Here is a 20,032-nt window from a genome sequence, read left to right as displayed (position 1 = left end):
AGCCTCCAAGCGGCCGACGTCAAATTCCATGCCGCGGGCACTACGCTACTCTGCGACGTCTCCGTAGGAGATCCTCGCCCTATCGTGTCGGTCGCCTGGCGCCGAAAAGTTTTTGACGCCATACATGGGTTGTCGCACCCTGGCATGAAGGCCTCGCAATGGCTGATGTCGTCCAAATTCATGTGGCGGGGCATGCACATGGATGTTCGCGACTGGGCCAACACCTGCGTGGTCTGCCAAAAGGCCAAGGTGCAGCGTCACGTCAAGGCTCCATTGGCCACTTTTGCTGTTCCGGAACGTAGGTTTGATCATGTGCATGTGGACCTGGTGGGGCCACTTCCGCCTTCGCATGGGTTTACTCATCTTACAATGGTGGACCGCACCACTCGATGGCCGGAGTCGGTCCCTTTGTCATCCACCACTTCCGCAGACGTCGCCAGGGCATTCATCTCCTCTTGGGTCGCACGTTTCGGGGTACCGGCGGACATCTCGTCTGATCATGGGCCGCAGTTTTCTTCGGAGCTCTGGAACGCTGTGGCTCAGGGGCTCGGCGTCAAGCTACATCGCACCACTGCCTACCATCCACAGGCGAACGGCCTGTGTGAACGATTCCACAGGTTGCTCAAAGCCGCACTGCGAGCCAGCCTTCAAGGCGTGGGCTGGGTGGACAGGCTTCCATGGGTCCTTTTGGGTCTTCGTACGGCGCCTAAAGAAGATCTTCAATCGTCCTCAGTGGAGCTCGTATATGGCCAGCCGCTACGCGTACCAGGGGATTTCCTTCCGACTCCAACAGAGCCATGGTCCACATCCCAGCAGCTCATCAGCCACCAGGAGGCGGCCAGAAGTTTCGCTCCAGTGCCTACGTCACATCACGGCTTGCAGAGCTCCCACGTCCCAGCTGAGCTGAAGAACGCCGACTATGTGTTTATCCGCCACGACGCTCATCGGGATCCGCTCAAACCCCCTTACACTGGTCCTTTCCGCGTGATAGAGCCGGGCGTCAAAACTTTTTCGGTCAATGTCGGTGGTAAACTGGACCACATTTCGGTTGACCCCTTGAAGCCAGCTCACTGGGACCTTGACCGCCCAGTCGAGATCGCACAACCGCCAAAACGTGGCCGACCGCCCACAGTCGCCGTGCCAGATCAAACGCAACCGCCCGCCAGCTCGCCCGCCGTCCATCAGCTTCCACTTCAAGGCTACAGAAGTCGATCTGACAAGCTTGTCAGGCCTCCTCGCCGTTTTACTTTTGCTATTAAAGACAATTCTGGGGGGGGCGCATGTGGCGGAGCCACTAAGGGACGCCGATCAATTGTATATAATTTCCTTTAATAATATGTTAGCTACAGCCCGAGTCTGTATCTTTGTTTTCACTGTTTACATGTACAGAGCGCGGTCACTTTAATAGCGCGGGTAAACGCGATGACGTCACGCCGTTCATCACGTGATCACGTCACGCCGTTCATCACGTGATCCTCCACTGGCGGGAAAAACGTCATGACGTCAGCCACGGGACCGCCCAAGAAGTCCTCGTGGAGCCTCTGAACTGACTAGACCTATATTCGATGTTCTCCTGTAGTTATCCGTTAAACTCTTCGTTTTCATTAAACTTTGTTTATTTGATCGCCTGAGTGGACCTCAGTCTTTTGCATAGGAACTAGACATTCCTACAGCATAGCAATGATAAAAATACTAATAGAAATACAGTAATAATAAATAAAAATAATAATAAATTATTCTTTCATGAGTCTTATGGCCTGGGGGTAGAAGCTGTTTCGAAACCTGCTGGTACGAGACCGTATGCTTCGGTATCTCTTACCGGACAGGAGCAGGGCGAAGAGGTTGTGGCTCTTTGCAGGATATCTACCCCGAGAGGTGCCAGGGGAAGGCCCTGAGAATCATCTTTGAGGTTGTGATACCTTGTGGGTGAATGTAAAATTCCCTTACTGAAGTTCAGGCAGCATGTCAGATATTTTAAAACTTTGAAACAGCACTATTCCATGCAGGAAATATTAGGTTAAATTTCAATAACTGTTGTTACCTGTTTTGTGATATCAAAAACCACTATGGCAGCTTGGGCCCCCCTGTAATACATTGGTGCTAAACTGTGGTAACGTTCCTGACCAGCAGTATCCCAAATCTCAAATTTCACTGTTGTGTCATCCAAACAGACTGACTGAGCAAGAAAGGCAGCTGCAAAATAAAAATGAAAAGTTGCATTAATTTTATACAGTCAAGTAATGATTCTTACAGCTTGTTTATCCCTCTCAAAAAATTGTATTTGTTATCCCTCCATGCCAGGCACTATTTCCAGGCTGCAGATGCAAAACCACGTCCTATAGTGCAGTGCAACATGGTGGAGCTCTGGTTCAATGCTGTCACAGTTCCATATGATCAACTATGCACCTGAAACAAAAACATTACAGCCTAATGCAATGTTGCATCGTACCAATAGGATGTTGAATAGCACAAAGGAAGATAGTTGTGGTTGGAGGTCAATCATTACAGCCCCAAGACATCACTGCAGGAGTTCCTCAGGGCAGTGTCCTAGAACCAATCATCTTCAGCTGCTTCATCAATGACCTTTATCCATCATAAGGTCAGAACTGGGATGTTCGCTGATGACTGCACAGTGTTCAGTTCCATTTGCAACTCCTCAGATTATGAAGCAGTCCATGTCCACATGCAGCAAGACCTGGATGACATTCAGACTTGGGCTGATAAGTGGCAAGTAATATTTGTGCCACACAGGTGCCAGGCAAGGAGAATCTCCGACAAGCGAGAGTCTAACCATCACCCCTTGACATTCAACAGCATTACCATCGCTGAAACCCCCAACATCAACATCTTGGGGGGTCACCATTGACCAGAAACTTAACTGGACCAGCCACATAAATACTGTGGCAACAAGAGGTCAGAGGCTGGGTATTCTGCGACAAATGTCTCACATCCTAACTCCCCAAAGTCTTTCCACCATCTACAAGGCACAAGTCAGGAGTGCGATGGAATACTCTCCACATGCCTGGATGAGTTTTTTTTAAAATTTGTTTATGGAATCTGGCTGTCGCTGGCAAGGCCAGCGTTTATTGCCCATCCCTAGTTGTCCTCGAGAAGGTGGTGCTGGAGAGTGCAGCTCCAACAACGCTCAAGAAGCTCGACACCATCCAGGACAAAGCAGCCCTCTTGACTGGCACCCCATCCACCACCTTAAACATTCACTCCCTCGACCACCAGTGCACCGTGGCTGCAGTGTGTACCATCTACAAGATGCAATGCGGCAACTCGCCAAGGCAACTTCGGCAGCACGTCCCAAACCCACGACAGCTACCGCCTAGAAGGACAAGGGCAGCAGGCGCACGGGAACACCATCACCTTAAAGTTCCCCTCCAAGTTACACTTGGAAGTATATCGCCGTTCCTTCATCGTCACTGGGTCAAAATCCTGGAACTCCCTCCGTAACAGCACTGTGAGAGTACCTTCACAACATGGACTGCAGCAGTTCAAAAGGTGGCTCACCACCACCTTCTCAACTGCAATTAAGGATGGACAATAAATGCTGGCAATACTGAGGGAGTGCCGTCATTCTAAGGGTACAAAGTGTAACATCCCCACCGACACCTGGGAATCCCTGGCCCAAGACCGCACAAAGTGGAGGAGAAGCATCCGGGAAGGCGTCGAACACCTCGAGTCTCTTCGCCGGGAGCAAGCGGAAGCCAAGCGCAGGCAGCGCACGTCAACCCAAGCACCCCACCCACCCACCCCTTCAACCACCGTCTGCCCCACCTGTGACAGAGACTGTAGGTCCCGCATTGGACTCATCAGTCACCTGCGAACTCATTTTTAATGTGGAAGCAAGTCATCCTCGGTTCCGAGGGACTGCCTAAGAAGACGACGACGACATGTTCCAATGATTCAGGTGAAAGTTAACAATCTCAAAGTTAACAATCTCACAAAACTACTTAAGGAATAGGACCTGGTCAACATTTAGCCTTTAAGAAGTACAATCAAAACACCCAATTGTTATTTGTGGAATCTTGCTGAAAATGGCTGCCTCATTTGCCTACATAATAGTTACAGTCAAGAGTGATTCACTGTGTGAAGCAATTTCAGATGTTTCTGAAAGATGTGCTAAAATACTAATAAATGCCAGCTGTTTAAATAAAAACTAATTTAGGGAAAAAACTTAATGGACATCACTTTTTCTTTCTAAGTAAGATTGTTTGAAAGTTCCACATCCAAAACCAGATCATTCCTCAGCTAGGAGAATAATAATATAAAATTGGACGCCATCCCTGGAAAAATACAATATGTAAAGCACATCAAATGTTCCGAGGACAAATGAACTGCCTGGGTGAAGAGAGGAACTTTTTACGACTGTTGCACTATCCAAACAGGTTGACTGTCTGAGTGAAGACTCTGATTTTCCCACCATCTGCCCACATCACCACCATTATCTTTACCAATTCATCTCTTCCTTTTCTGGAACTGCACAACCCCTTACACACACACTCCTTCCAGAGAGTTCCACAACTTTATACTATAAATTACCTGAATAGGAACAGCCAACTGTTTAGTTGAAATACTTTTGTCAATTGGGACGGTTAGTAAAAGAGGGGAGACCTTGTAATTAAATCAAAACATCTTAAAGAAGCAGAGCTCTTCTCTCAACAACTATAGCATTTCCACAATGTCTGCTACTCAACAGCTAGGGACCAGCAACAAGTAGTTGCAGCCCCAGCATCTTAAAGTACAGAAATAAGTTAGTAGCTGCTCCTTACCCTCCTCAGATTTCCTTTTCCTCCTACAATCTTCTGACTTTTAAAATCCAACTTTGGAGTCAACTAATCACTATTTCCTGATTTACCTCACCATTTTGTTTCATCATTTAATTGGTGGTATTGATTTGATTTAATTTAATTTAAATTAATTAAAGGGTAAGTCATGGCAGGACAGCTCAGCCCCGTAGTGTGCTCCTCCTGCACTATGTGGGAAATCAGGGACACTTCCTGTGTCCCTGACGACCATGTGTGCAGGAAGTGTATCCAGCTGCAGCAACTGGCAGACCGCATTGCGGCGCTGGAGCTGTGAATGGATACATACTGGAGCATTCGCGATGCTGAGGACGTCGTGGCTAGCACGTTTAATCAGTTGGTCACACCGCAGGTAAAGGTTGCACAGGCAGAAAGGGAATGGGTGACCACCAGGCAGATTAGTAGGCGCAGGCAGGTAGTGCAGGAGTCCCCTGTGGTCATCCCCCTCTCAAACAGATATACCGCTTTGGATATTGTTGAGGGGGATGGCTTATCAGAGGAGGGCAGCAGCAGCCAACTTCCTGGCACCAGGGGTGGTTCTGCTGCACAGGGTGGGAGGAAAAAGAGGGGGAGAGCTACAGTAATAGGGGCTTCTATTGTAAGGGGAATAGATAGGCGTTTCTGTGGCCGCAAACGAGACTCCAGGATGGTGTGTTGCCTCCATGGTGCAAGGGTCAAGGATGTCTCAGAGTGGCTGCAAAACATTTTGGAAGGGGAGGGTGAACAACCAGTTGTCGTGGTGCATATAGGTACCAGCGATATAGGTAAAAAACGGGATGAGGTCCTAAAAGCTGAATATAGGGAGTTAGGAGGTAAATTAACAATAGGACCTCAAAGGTAGTAATCTCAGGATTGCTACCAGTGCCACATGCCAGTCAGAGTAGAAATAGAAGGATATTTCAGATGAATACGTGGCTAGAGGAATGGTGCAAGGGGGAGGGATTCAAATTCCTGAGACATTGGAACCGGTTCTGGGGGAGGTGGGACCAGTACAAACCGGACGGTTTGCACCTGGGCAGGACCAGGACTGATGTCCTAGGGGGTTTGTTTGCTAGTGCTCTGGGGGAGGGTTTAAACTAAAATGGCAGGGGTTTGGGAACCTGAGCAGGGAGACAGAGGAAAGGGAAACAAGGATAGAAGCAAAAGGCAGGAAGGAGAAAAACAAAGGTGGCAGTCAGAGAAATCAAGGGTTTAAATCAAATATGGCCACAGTAAATAATAATTCTAAAAGGTCTAAGAGCATTAAAAAACCAAGCCTGAAGGTTTTGTGTCCTAATGCGAGGAGCATTCGTAATAAGGTGGATGAATTGGCTGCGCAAATAGAGGTAAACGAATAAGATATGATTGGGATTACGGAAACATGGCTCCAGGGTGACCAAGGCTGGGAACTCAACATCCAGGGGTATTCAATATTCAGGAAAGATAGGCAAAAAGGAAAAGGAGGTGGGGTAGCATTGCTGGTTAAAGAGGAGATTAACACAATTGTAAGGAAGGATATCAGCTCTGATGATGTGGAATCTGTATGGGTAGAACGGAGAAATAGCAAGGGGCAGAAAATGTTAGTGGGAGTGGTATATAGACCCCCAAACAGTAATGCGGAGGTTGGGGATGGCATTAAAAGGGAAATTAGAGAAGCGTGCAATAAGGGCACAGCAGTTATCATGGGTGTCTTTAATCTACATATAGACTGGGTTAACCAAATTAGAAACAATACTGTGGAGGAGGAATCCCTGGAGTGTATACGGGATGGTTTCCTGGACCAGTATGTCGAGGAACCAACTAGAGATCAGGCCATCTTAGCTTGGGTATTATATAATGAGAAAGGATTAATTAGCAATCTTGTTGTGCGAGGCCCCTTGGGTCGGAGCGATCATAATATGATCGAATTCTTCATTAAGATGGAGAATGAAGTAGTTGACTCAGAGACTAGGGTCCTGAATTTAAATAAAGGAAACTACGATGGTATGAGGTGCGAGTTGGGTAGGATGGATTGGGGAATGTCACTCAAAGGGTTGACGGTGGATAGGCAATGGCAAACATTCAAAGATCGCATGGATGAACTACAGAATTTGTTCATCCCAGTTTGGCATAAAAAATTTTAAAAGGTGACTCAACTGTGGCTAACAAGGGAAATTAGGAATAGCATAAGATCCAAGGAGAGGACATATAAATTGGCCAGAAAAAGCAGTAAACCTGAGGATTGGGAGCAGTTTAAGATTCAGCAAAGGAGGACAATGGGATTAATTAAGAGGGGGAAAATAAAGTATGAGAGTAAGCTTGCCGGGAACATAAAAACTGACTGTAAAAGCTTTTATAGATATGTAAAGAAAAAAAGATTGGTGAAGTCAAGCATAGGTCCCTTGCAGTCAGAATCAGGGGAATTTATAATGGGGAACAAAGAAATGGCAGACCAATTAAATACATACTTTGGTTCTGTCTTCACAAAGGAGGACACAAATAACCTCCCAGAGATGTCAGGGAACATAGGGTCTAATGAGAGGGAGGAACTGAAAGAAATCAGTATTTGTAGGGAAATGGTGTTAGGGAAATTGACGGGATTGAAGGCCAATAAATCCCCAGCGCCTGATAACCTACATCCTAGGGTACTTAAGGAAGTGGCCCTACAAATAGTAGATGTATTGCTGGTCATCTTCCAAAATTCGATAGACTCTGGAACAGTACCCATGGATTGGAGGGTAGCTAATGTTACCCCACTATTCAAAAAAGGTGGTAGAGAGAAAATGGTGAATTATAGGCCGGTCAGCCTGACATAGGTAGTGGGGAAAATGCTAGAGTCCATTATAAAAGATGTAATAGCAGAGCACTTGGAAAACAGTGACAGGATCGGACAAAGTCAACATGGATTTACAAAAGGTTAAATCGTGCTTGACTAATCTACTGGAATTTTTGAGGATGTAACTGGTAAAATAGATAAGAGAGTACCAGTGGATGTGCTGTATTTGGACTTTCAGAAGGCTTTCGATAAGGTCCTGCATAAGAGATTAGCGTGTAAAGTTAAGTCACATGTGATTGGGAGCAAGGTATTGACTTGGATAGAGAACTGGTTGGCAGACAGAAAGCAAAGAGTTGGAATGAACGGGTCGTTTTCCGAGTGGCAGGCAGTGACTAGTAGGGTACCACAGGGATCAGTCCTAGGACCCCAGCTATTCACAATATATATTAATGATCTAGACGAGGAAACTAGATGTAATATCTCCAAGTTTGCAGACGACACAAAGCTGGGTGGGCATGTGTGCTGTGAGGAGGATGCCGAGAAGCTCCAGTATGATTTGGACAGGTTGGGTCATTGGGCAGGAGCATGGCAGATGCAATATAATGTGGATAAATGCGAGGATATCCACTTTGGTGTCAGAAACAGGGAGGCAGATTATTATCTGAATGGCAATAGATTGGGAGAAGGGGAAGTGCAACGAGACCTGGGTGTCCTTATGCACCAGTCGCTGAAGGTAAGCATGCAGGTGCAGCAGGCGGTTAAGAAGGCAAATGGTATGTTGGCCTTCGTAGCGAGAGGGTTCGAATACAGGAACAAGGATGTCTTGCTGCAGTTGTACAGGGCCTTGGTGAGACCACATCTTGAGTATTGTGTGCAGTTTTGGTCGCCTTATCTGAGGAAGGATGTTCTTGCCATGGAGGGAGTGCAGCGAAGATTCACCAGGCTGATACCTGGGATGGCAGGAATGACGTATGAGGAGAGATTGGGTCGATTGGGCTTGTACTCGCTGGAGTTTAGAAGAATGAAAGGGGATCTCATTGAAACTTATAAAATTCTAACAGGGCTAGACAGACTAGATGCAGGAAGGATGTTCCCGATGGCCGGGGAGTCCAGAACCAGGGGTCACAGTCTAAGGGTAAGGGGTAAGCCATTTAGGACAGAGATGAGGAGGAATTTCTTCACCCAGAGAGTGGTGAACCTGTGGAATTCTCTACCACAGAAGGCAGTAGAGGCCAATTCATTAAATATATTCAAGAAGGAGTTAGATATATTTCTTAAGGCTAAAGGGATCAAGCGATATGGAGAGAAGGCAGGGACAGGGTACTGAATTTGGATGATCAGCCATGATCTCATTGAATGGCGGAGCAGGCTCGAGGGGCCGAATGGCCTACTCCTGCTCCTATCTTCTATCTTTCTATGTTTCTATCCTTGGCAGTACCTTGCACTATGGGACTTGCTAAATGTTAATTTGAATTTAGGACTCATATAGTGGGAAAGTAAGGTTCCCCTGAGATTCAAAGTTGAAGACTGTGATTCATTAGTCCAAATGATGTCAATCTTTAGCCAAGCTCCTTTGCTGCTCTACGAAAATATTTCGGAGATGGGTGAGGAATAAAACAGATCAGTGGAGAAAGTCATTAACTGAGGATATTTCATTCATCATGCATATTGTAGTGTATGTGCCTTTAAGAGCCCCAGGTGTGCTGTAATGCCGGTAATTGCCACTCGGTCTATATAAGCCTGTATATTGTGTATATCCGTTAGAACCCCCCCAGACTTTGCTTAGTAAACACCTATAAACCAACTCCTGTCTTCAGTGTCTTTATCAGCACACGGACACTACAGTGGTGACGAAGTGGAAACGGACTTACCTGCAATTCGGCAGCACCTCAAGGACATCGATTCCTCGGGCGTCCAGGAGACTCAAGAAAGTGAGAGAAGCTGTGGTTTCACCAGCTGGCCAAGCTGGTGGCAGGTACTGCGCTAATCCTTCCTGGGCGTCAGGCTGGGGCTCCAGCAGCTGGCTCTACAGCGGAGACAGGCAGCGAAATCGGAGGCAAGCAATAACGGACTGGGAGGGAGCACTCGGGAGACGGCCGGCACGGCAAGCAGGTCAGCGTTCAGACCTGGAGAGAAAGTCCGGCGGGAACGAGTCTCCAACTGTAAATAAATTTAAAAAAAGAGAACGGAAACCGCGGGAAACAGCGTTGTCATCGGCAGCAGCGGCGGGAAAGCGCGGGAAGCGCCATATCTTTGCTGCAGAAAAGAAAGAAAAACGCGGGAAGCGCCATATCTTTTCTGAAATGCCTAAGTCTGGCAATATTGATGCTTTTGATAGCGAAATAGAAGATTTGACCACATACGTGGAAAGAGTAGAGGTATATTGCACTGCAAATGGAATAGAAGATGAAAATAAAGCTTCAGTACTGCTGAACCTAATGGGCACAAAGGCATACGGGCTGTTACGAAATTTAATCACTCCAGCCAAACCAAAGGACAAGAATTTTAAAGAAATTGTTGATACCCTGCAGGAGCACTTAAACCCAACACCGCTGCTGATAGCGGAACGATTCAAATTCTTCAAGAGAAATCAACACAAGAATGAAAGTAACGCTGATTACCTAACCGAATTAAGAAAGCTATCAAAGTACTGCCAATTCGGGGCAGGACTATCAGATTATCTTCGAGATAAATTCGTTTGCGGTCTCTTAAGTGAAGGAACACAAAAAAGGCTGCTTTCTGAAAAAGATTTAACATTGGACAAAGCTTTCAGTATGGCTGTATCATACGAAGCAGCAGCAAGAGGAGCTGCAGAGATACAACAAAAGACACAGGACTTTGGCACCCATGAAATGACACAGGGTTTCGAAAGATGTTATCGCTGCGGCAGATCCGCCCATAACCAGAGGGACTGCTGGTTCAAGGACAAAGCATGCAGGCAATGCGGAAAGATTGGACACATTGCACGGGTATGCCGATCTGGACAAAATAAATCCACAGACAGAAAAAAAAAAATCAATAAAGAAAAGTACAGGAAGGTACAAATGACGGACAGTAGCTCCGAAGACCAGAAGAGCGATAGCGACTCCGAAAACAAGAGACTAAGCTGTCTCAAATTACATAATGTACTTGCCAAAGATGATTACCAAACCATTTGGGTTACCCTCACGATAGCAGGGTCCCCAGTTAAAATGGAGCTAGATACAGGATCAGCTCTAACCGTAATAAATCGACGGGATTACGAGAAGCTATTTTCGCATATACCTCTAAAAGACACATCCATTATCTTAAAAACATATACGGGGCAGAAAGTATACCCCAAAGGAAAAATAAGGGTGTCTGTTGTATACAACGGCAAAGAAATACAAAAGTTGTATTTATACATTCTACAAGATGGTGGTCCACCGTTGTTGGGACGTGAATGGATCAGAAAGATATGTTTAGACTGGCACTCCATTCAGGCACTGACGGTGACCAGTAAGAAAAAAAACAATGATGACATCATACCTGAACGATTAAAAGACATCTTGGCCAACACCAAAGAAGTGTTTCAAGAGAAACTAGGAACCTTGAAAGGCATCACTGCCTCAATAAAAGTGGAAGATGCAGCAATTCCAAAAAATTTTAAGGCAAGACCGGTGCCATACGCAATTCGTCCAGCAGTCGAGGCAGAGCTGGAGAATTTGGAAAAGGCAGGCGTATTATCCAAAATAGATTGGAGCGAGTGGGCAACACCCATCGTTCCAGTCATGAAAAAAGCATTGAATAATGATAAATCTGAAGAACAGAGAAAAATTCGCATCTGTGGAGACTTCAAGGTGACTGTAAACCCGGTCCTTCACACAGTACAGTATCCTCTTCCGAGGATAGAAGATATTTTCGCCTCATTATCCGGAGGGAAACGTTTCACCAAAATTGACTTGGCACAGGCATATCTACAGATGGAGGTTGAGGAGGCCTCTAAAAAGTATCTCACGATAAACACACACAAAGGTCTGTACCAGTACAATCGACTGGTTTTTGGAGTAGCATCAGCTCCAGCTATCTGGCAAAGAGCTATGGAGCAAGTCCTGCAAGGGATTCCGGGGACTCAATGCTACCTAGACGACATCCTTGTAACAGGAGAAAATGACAACGAGCACCTTGCCAATTTGGAGCAGGTGCTCACTAGGCTGAAAGAACGGGGCCTACGAGCAAATCGCCCCAAGTGCGAATTTTTCCAAAATCAGATATCATATTGTGGCCACATAATTAATAAGGAAGGGTTGCATAAGTCACCTGAAAAAATTGAAGCAGTTATAAAAGCCCCAGCACCTGAAAATGTTTGACAATTGAGGTCATTCCTGGGATTAATAAATTACTATCATAAATTTTTACCGAACTTATCAACTCTTCTACACCCTCTTAATGAACTTCTACAAACAGGAGTGATTTGGAAATGGAACGAAGACTGTAAACGTGCCTTCCATAAATGCAAAGACTTAATCACATCCGAAGAAGTTTTGGCTCATTACAACCCATCACTGCCAATCAGACTGGCGTGCGATGCATCCCCTTACAGCATAGGAGCAGTATTATCCCATAAATTCCCTGATGGCTCAGAACGGCCGATAGCTTTTGCGTCACGCTCATTAAACTCAGCTGAGCGTAACTATGCCCAAATCGACAGGGAAGCACTCAGCCTGGTATGGGGAGTGAAGAAATTCAACCATTACCTACACGGACAAAAATTTACCTTGTTGACTGACCATCAACCCCTCATCTCCATATTCAACCCTAAAAAGGGTGTTCCCATTATGACAGCGCAAAGGCTACAGAGGTGGTCCCTTTTTCTAGGGGCACACCAATACAACATAGAATACAAAGGATCAAAACAGCATGGGAATGCTGACGGTTTATCGTGCCTACCGTTGCCAACGGTAGAAGAGGCACCTACAGTAGACCCAGTAGAGATGTTCCACTCTACCATAGTGGAATGTCTACCAGTAACAAATTCTGCCATTGAAAGGGAGACGAGAAATGACCCGACTCTCTCACGGGTCTATGATTTAACAGTGAAGGGATGGCCAGCACATGGCGAACCACTGTTGCCAGCATTCTCGCAAAGAAGAGAACAGCTGTCAGTGTGCCAAGGAACCTTGATGTGTGGATCCAGAGTGGTGATTCCACCCAAACTCCAGGATAAAGTGCTAAAGGAGCTTCATGAAGGGCATCTGGGTGGAGTGAAAATGAAGAACCTAGCTAGGGCGTTTGTATGGTGGCCAGGTATCGATGGAGACATCGAAGAAATGACCAAGAGCTGCCTAGGATGCCAGAAGGTCCAAAACGCTCTACCACAAGCCCCTCCACATCCATGGGAGTGGCCCTCATCTCCCTGGCAAAGGGTGCACATCGACTTTGCTGGTCCATTTATGGACTCAATGTTCTTAATCGCAGTTGATGCACACTCCAAGTGGCCGGAGGTAATAAAGATGTCCTCCACCACCACGGAAAAAACCATCACAGTATTAAGGACCATATTTGCCAGGAATGGGCTACCGGAACAGATATGTTCTGATAATGGACCGCAATTTGTGTCCGAAGAATTCAGAAAGTTCTTAAAAAACAATGGGGTAAGCACTACACGTCCGCCCCATACCATCCTGCCACCAATGGATTGGCTGAAAGGTTTGTCCAGACCTTCAAGAAGGCCATAAAGGCCATGGGTAATGAAGACATAAAACTTCAGCACAAGGTGGATAACTTCTTATTCGCATACAGGAATGCAACACATATGGTTACCAACCAAACTCCCGCCATGATGTTCTTCAATAGAACCCTAAGATGCCGGCTGGATTTGGTCAAGCCCAACATCAGAAGGGACGTGGAGAACCGGCAGTTTCAAGGCATGAATGATAGGCCAACTAGAACCTTCCAGATAGGTCAACAAGTTTTGGCCCGGGACTACCGTACCGAGAAATGGCAGCCTGGAACTATCTGCACACGACTAGGACCACTGATGTATACCGTGGATATCGGAGAAAGCATAATAAGGCGCCATGCTGACCAAATCATAAAGTCATCCGAAAAGGGACAACCTACACCACAACTCTATACGTCTAACGATGAAGTAGAGATACCCATATCTACCTCCGATCCGGTGATACTGGAACCCGATGAACCAGACACTGGCATTCAAGCCGAATCAGCCTTGCCAAAAGAACCTACTACACCACCAGAAACTACTACACCCCCGAGGCGTTATCCGGACCGAGTCAGGAAGCCTCCTGAGAGACTGACTTATAATTAATTAACTACAGCAATGTGTATATTATTTTGCTTATAACATGTAATTAATAATTACTTAAAATGATGTACTGGTTAGCTAAAAGGGGAGGAATTGTAGTGTATGTGCCTTTAAGAGCCCCAGGTGTGCTGTAATGCTGGTAATTGCCACTCGGGCTATATAAGCCTGTATATTGTGTATATCCGTTAGAACCCCCCCCAGACTTTGCTTAGTAAACACCTATGAACCAACTCCTGTCTTCAGTGTCTTTATCAACACACGGACACTACACATATTAATTCAACTCTCTAACACGATCATGCTCTATTCCAAATCAGCCATCTACTGTCATTGGCACGAGAAAAAAAATTCTCTCCAGTCTCCCAAACATGCCCAGTGCTTATCCTGCTGTGGCCAAGAACAATGTCAAGTGGCCTGATTGCAGGTCTCTGCCAATACCACTGAATTCACCCCAGGGCCAGCTCACCAGGATGATCTTGGACTTTGCTACTGTAAACAATGGGAGAAATGGTTTCAAAAATATTTCTAATATAGGTTTTTATAAGAATATTAGTTGATCTCTTGCGCATAGATTTATATGGATTGGACTCTTACCTCTCCCTGCTGTTGCTGATGGGTGGTCAGCCTCCAAACTTTTCTTCTCTCTCTGAGCTCATTCCTTGCAAGCCTCGATATTATGTTAATTCAAAATGTGCTCGCCCTACTCCACAGCTGTGTTATGACTTGATCAGCTGTACACTCATCCTTCTTGTGGTCTGGTTGCTATGCTGCTCTGCTTTTAGTTTGTTTTTCTCAACCATATGCTTAGAAAAAATTAAAGTTGGGAATTCAGCTGGAATTTTAATGCACTCTCAACTTCAGTTACTTTTCTTCAGCAAACTCCAGGCTTTATTTCATTATTTTTGAGTACAAAATCTAATATTGCTTTTTTTTAAAAAAAATTCTTGGGCTTGGGTTACTTGGTCAGTAGGGAGCAATGCTGGAATCCAATTGGCTCTGTGGTACCATGTGGTTAATTTGGACCAATCAGCAATATTATAAATCCAGCTGTTTTAAGTATTTTGCTGCATTATCATAATGAAAAACATGGTATGAACAGATTTAAGGATAGGCTCAAGGTGCTGGGGCTTTTTTCAGTCGCGAGACAAAGGAGCAGAAGGGATATAATTGAGGATTTCAAAATGATGAAGGCAAGAGATAGGTAATTTAATAAGGACAGGGATAGAGGCAATCGGGGACATATACATAAGCAAAGTATTAGGTTAGATACTAGGAAATATTTCTTTAAGCATTGCCCACTAGAACAGATTATTAAACCGTGTGATCAGTATGGATTCCCTGCAGTCCTTCCAGAGGGAGCTGGAAAAGTTCCTGAGAAAGGAAGACATATGAAGTTAGAAAAGGTAGGTTGCGGGGTAGCTGTGAATATCTTCTGGTGCTTAACTGCCTTGAAAGGTAAGGGGAGGGGGCTTCAGAGTGCAATGTTCCAAAGTTTTTTCCTAAATTGGCCACAGATTTTTTCACCTCGACCAGGAGATTTTAAGAGTGGGGTAAGGGGGGGGGGGGGGGGGGCGCTAATGATACACATGGTTGCATCATATCTGGATGGGGTGAGCTTGATGGACCAGATGATCTTTTCCATGCTTTTTTGTATGTTCCTAAGTTCTATATAAATGTTAACAAACCTGTGTCAAAAATACCAAAAACGTTGCCGCTTTGGTTATAAAGTTGTAAGACTGTCTGTTTCTGCACTACTCCATCCATGAATGTTGCACTTGTCACTCTTATATCCACACTATATGAGGAAGGGTAGGTCCATTCCCTCGACATCTTTTTGCAGCGCAGTTTGGGATTTTCCTCCCCCCTTTCCATCTCCCCAGATCTGGTCAGAATTCAACAACATCATGCTTTGCAATGGCCAAGGTACATCTTAGATATGTATAACTAATTTACACCAAATGCTGCATAGTTTAAAAAAATACTTACCACCAATTGTTGTCTCCTGGAATTCGTCAAACTGGCCTTTAACAAAACGCAGGACTAAACTCGATTTCCCCACTGCCATATCTCCTAGTAGAACCAGCTTGAATTGACAGATCTTTGTTTGGCCTAGACCATTTGGTCTAGAAGCTCCTCTGCTTGCCATGATCCCTTATGTTTGCAAGTTCAGTGTTCCAGTTTCAATGATATTTCAACTGCTCAACCATGCAAGAAGAAATCTTTACGATGCTGCCGTTCAGTGACCACTTCAGAACTGTAAAAATAAAGGAGCAAGACAAGATTCAAGTACTGCAACAAATAGATTTGTTGAAACCATTCAACAGTGCTGGAGATATAGGTAATGTTCACCCAGAACACAATGCATTATTGAAATACCCCTTCTCAAGGCTGTAATTACACTACAATTGTAGCATCAGCGCCAAGTGCTTTTGCTTCACATTGATGTTAAAGTTGTACTGTAAATCCAGAGTCAAATTAGGCCCTGACTCCAGATTTACATTGTAGCTTCTTAGCACTGCTGTGAAGTGAATTTGCTTTGCATGGAAGTTACAGCTGCAATGTAAATGAAGCCTACGATGTAATATTGAACACTTATTTATTTGAAACCAGCAAAACACACTATTGTTTTCACATTAAACAAAAGATTTGCAGAACTTTTATTTTCCCTTAAACTGAAGTCATCTCACCCGTCAATTCACCCTATCCAAAGAATCACACAAGTCTTCAATATGTAACTTTCACTCAGTTTAACAAAAATTAATCAGTACAATATAACTGAACCCAAATACAACTGCTACATGAATTTTAAAAACCTAATCACAACTTAATTTAGTTTATCAAATGATCTACAAACATCTCAAAAACAAAATAGATTATACAAGAAAATAACAACCATTTCTGTCTGAGCTACTTATGATTAAATTGATTTAAACCAAAAATGTAAAGTGGACTTACTCAACTTTAATGTATCCAGTACAAACTGGTATGGAGAATGAATTACAAACATTTACACTAATATTTACACATTGCTGTCCCAAGTTACTTTTGTACAGATAGTTGGGTAGTTGGCAAAGTCAGGGGTGTACATATGATCCTCAAAACCAGACAGATTGCATTCGCTGCAGTAAACCATCTCTAACTGGTATATATTTACTTATTGGAGTGATTTCCCCCCCACACCGTGACGAGAACATTGAATAATTTTAGATTTTTAGCACAGATATCAGGATCAAGCACTTCCAGGATGGGTCCAGCATCGGCTATATGGAGATTTTTTGTTTCAAAACATCTGTGGCTACAATCTGTCCAACTCCAGTTTTGATACTAGCACTGTAAACAAGCTGTCCAATCACCATAAAGATCCTGTAAAAACAGGAATTTTACATTTAAACACCAGTTCTTGAGCATTCATATTAGATAAATCAGCAATTTGAAATTTAATAAGGCTCAGTGGCACTAGACTATCAAACAGAATTCTGCCCTTAATCCAGACGATGATAAATCTCTCTGCCCAGGCTTGCTGGTTGTCAAAATTACTGGATTAGTAATGGTTAGACTGCACTCAAGTACTGATACAGGGGCCTGGTTTAAATTCAGACCTCACCTGCCAACACATTTGGATTTCCCAGATACCAATCTCATCTGAGTCATTAGGATCAGCAACAAAAGTGCCTGAATGGCATAGGGAGAAAAAGACACTGTAGGTTCTACCTCCAACACTTTGGGTGGCTAAAGTGCAGCATTGTTAGAGGTTATGGGGGTGACCAGGATCACTTACCATTATCTCAGCTAAAGCCCTGGTGCTGAACAGAAAAAAAACTCCCCACAATTAAGGAATTTGACAATTGCACCAAAGAAAAGCCAATCTGCAGTGAGCAAACTGCTTCACATATTTCCACTTGTGCCCTTCGAGCTTGCTCCGCCATTCAACATGATCATGGCTGATCCTCTATCTGTTCAGCACCAGGTCTTCCATGAAGACAGAACCAAAGTATTTGTTTAATTGCTCAGCCATTTCCTTGTTCCCCATTATAAATTCTCCTGTTTCTGACGGTAAGGGACCTACATTTGTTTTCACTAATCTTTTTCTTTTGACATACTTGTAGAAGCTTTTACAGTCTGCTTTTATGTTCCTTGCAAGTTTACTCTCGTACTCTATTTTTCCTCTCTTAAATCAATCTCTTGGTCCTTTTTTGCTGAATTCTAAACTGCTCCCAATCCTCAGGCTTGTTACTTTTTCTGGCAACTTTATATGACTCCTCTTTGGATCTAATACTATCCTTAATTTCTTTTGTTAGCCATGGTTGGGCCGCTTTTCCTTTTGTGTTTTTGAGCCAGAAAGGAATGTATAACTGTTGCAATTCATGCATTCGTTCCTTAAATGGTAGCCATTGCCTATCCACCGTCATGCCTTTTAATGAAGCTCCCCAATCTATCATAGCCAACTCACTCCTCATACCTTCGTAGTTTCCTTTGTTTAGATTTAGGACCCTGTTTTCAGATTGGACTTCTTCACTTTCCATTTTAACGAAGAATTCTATCATGTTATGGTCACTCTTCCTTAAAGAACCCCGTACAACAAGATAATTAATTAACCCCTTCTCATTGCACAATACCCAATCTAGGATAGCCTGTTCCTTAGTTAGCTCAACGTACTAGTCTAAAAAATCTATCTCGTACACACTCCAGGAATTCATCCTCCACAGTATTATTGCTAATTTGGTTTGGTCAGTCTATATGTAGATTAAAGTCACCCATGATTACTGTAGTACCCTTGTTACATGCATCTCTAATTTCCTGTTTGATGCCATGCCCTACATTACCACTACTGTTTGGAAGCCTATAGACAACTCCCGCCAATGTTTTCTGCCCCTTAGTGCTTCTTAGCTCCACCCAGACTGATTCTACATCTTGATTTTCTGAACCAGTATCCTTTCACACTATTGCTCTGATTTCATCTTTTACTAACGATGCCACCCCACCTCCTTTTCCTTTTTGCCTGTCCTTCCTAAATATCCTCTGATATTCAGCTCCCAGCCTTGGTCACCCTGTAGCCATGTCTCCGTAATTGCAATTATATTGTATCCGTTTACATCTATTTGCGCTGTTAAGGAACATATAAACCACACAGCAAACAAGAAGAGGCAGAACCAAGGCCCCTGTTCTAACTTCAAGATAGAAAGTTGCGTAATTACATTTGCAGAACATTTAAAATGAATCATCGGCCCAGAACTTGCTGGAGCGGGGCATCTCACGGTGTGCTCGGTTAGTTAAGACTTGTTCCTGCACCCTTCAGCTCAAAAATGTTTTTGCCCACAAAGTTGCTGTAAGTGTGAGCTGGTAACAACGCAGCAAGGGAAACAGGGCATCTGGGACCTTGGTGAACAACGGGACAAACAGTGTATCTCCTTAACCAATGAGATTTATGATTGAAAAATAACAGGAAGTGAGAAAGGAGGGTGAATTAGAGTGGGTGAATTCAATGTCAAATCAGGTACAGAACAAGAAATAAAGAGAGAGATTGGATTAAGAGAGAGAGAAAAAAAGACAAAGGAAAAATAAGAAAAAAAAATTAAAAATCTTTAATGGGCAATTAATGGGTAAATGCAGAAATTTCATGAAAATCATGGGATGGTTAAAGGGCAAGCTGCCGTTTTTGCAAACCTAACGGCAGAGCGGCACAAATCGGCCAGCAACTTGTGGCAATTCACAATGTCTCTCTTCCTCACTACAAGTTACAGGCCGCTTGTCACATTAATAAGTGTGCATCATTCAGATGCTGTTATTTTTTCAGCAAAATCTGGGCCATTATTTTAGTTTTGCTGATTGCAAGTCAGTTTGAATTTTCTTTGTTCCATACATACCTATTTTTATTTAGGAAAAGAAACAGCCATATGTTAGAATCATAGAATGGTTACAGCACAGTAGGAGGCCATTCGGCCCATCAAGCCCGTGCCAGCTCTCTGCAAGAGCACTTCAGCTAGTCCCACTCCCCCGCCCTTTCCCCGTAGCCCTGCAAATTTTTTCCTTCAGGTACTTATCCAATTTCCTTTTGAACGCCGCGATTGAATCTGCCTCCACCACCCTTTCAAGCAGTGCGTCCCAGATCATACCCACTCACTGCGTAAAAAAGTTTTTTCCTCATGTCGCCTTTGGATCTTCTGCCAGTCACCTTAAATCTGTGTCCTCTGGATTTCGACG

General features: G+C 44.3%; 1 protein-coding gene across 7 annotated transcripts in view; it reads right to left on the bottom strand.

The window, feature by feature from the left end:
- The window catches only part of rab5b (RAB5B, member RAS oncogene family), a 74,189-nt gene that overhangs the window by 22,207 nt on the left and 31,950 nt on the right, over positions 1 to 20,032 (bottom strand). For all 7 annotated transcript variants that reach the window (XM_085985771.1, XM_085985770.1, XM_085985767.1 and 4 more), the window contains 2 exons: positions 15,818 to 16,085; positions 2,042 to 2,193 (listed from right to left, as the gene is read on the bottom strand). In XM_085985771.1, coding sequence (XP_085841897.1) covers positions 2,042 to 2,193; positions 15,818 to 15,977 — 312 coding nt within the window. In that variant the 5' untranslated portion in view covers positions 15,978 to 16,085. The remainder of the gene's footprint in view (positions 1 to 2,041; positions 2,194 to 15,817; positions 16,086 to 20,032) is intronic.

This window comes from Somniosus microcephalus, chromosome 4 (genome assembly GCF_052327205.1).
Source record: "Somniosus microcephalus isolate GS21.2 chromosome 4, FLI_Smic_1.0, whole genome shotgun sequence".
Classification (NCBI taxonomy): Eukaryota; Metazoa; Chordata; class Chondrichthyes; order Squaliformes; family Somniosidae; genus Somniosus; species Somniosus microcephalus.
This window is presented reverse-complemented; position numbering and strand designations above follow the sequence as displayed.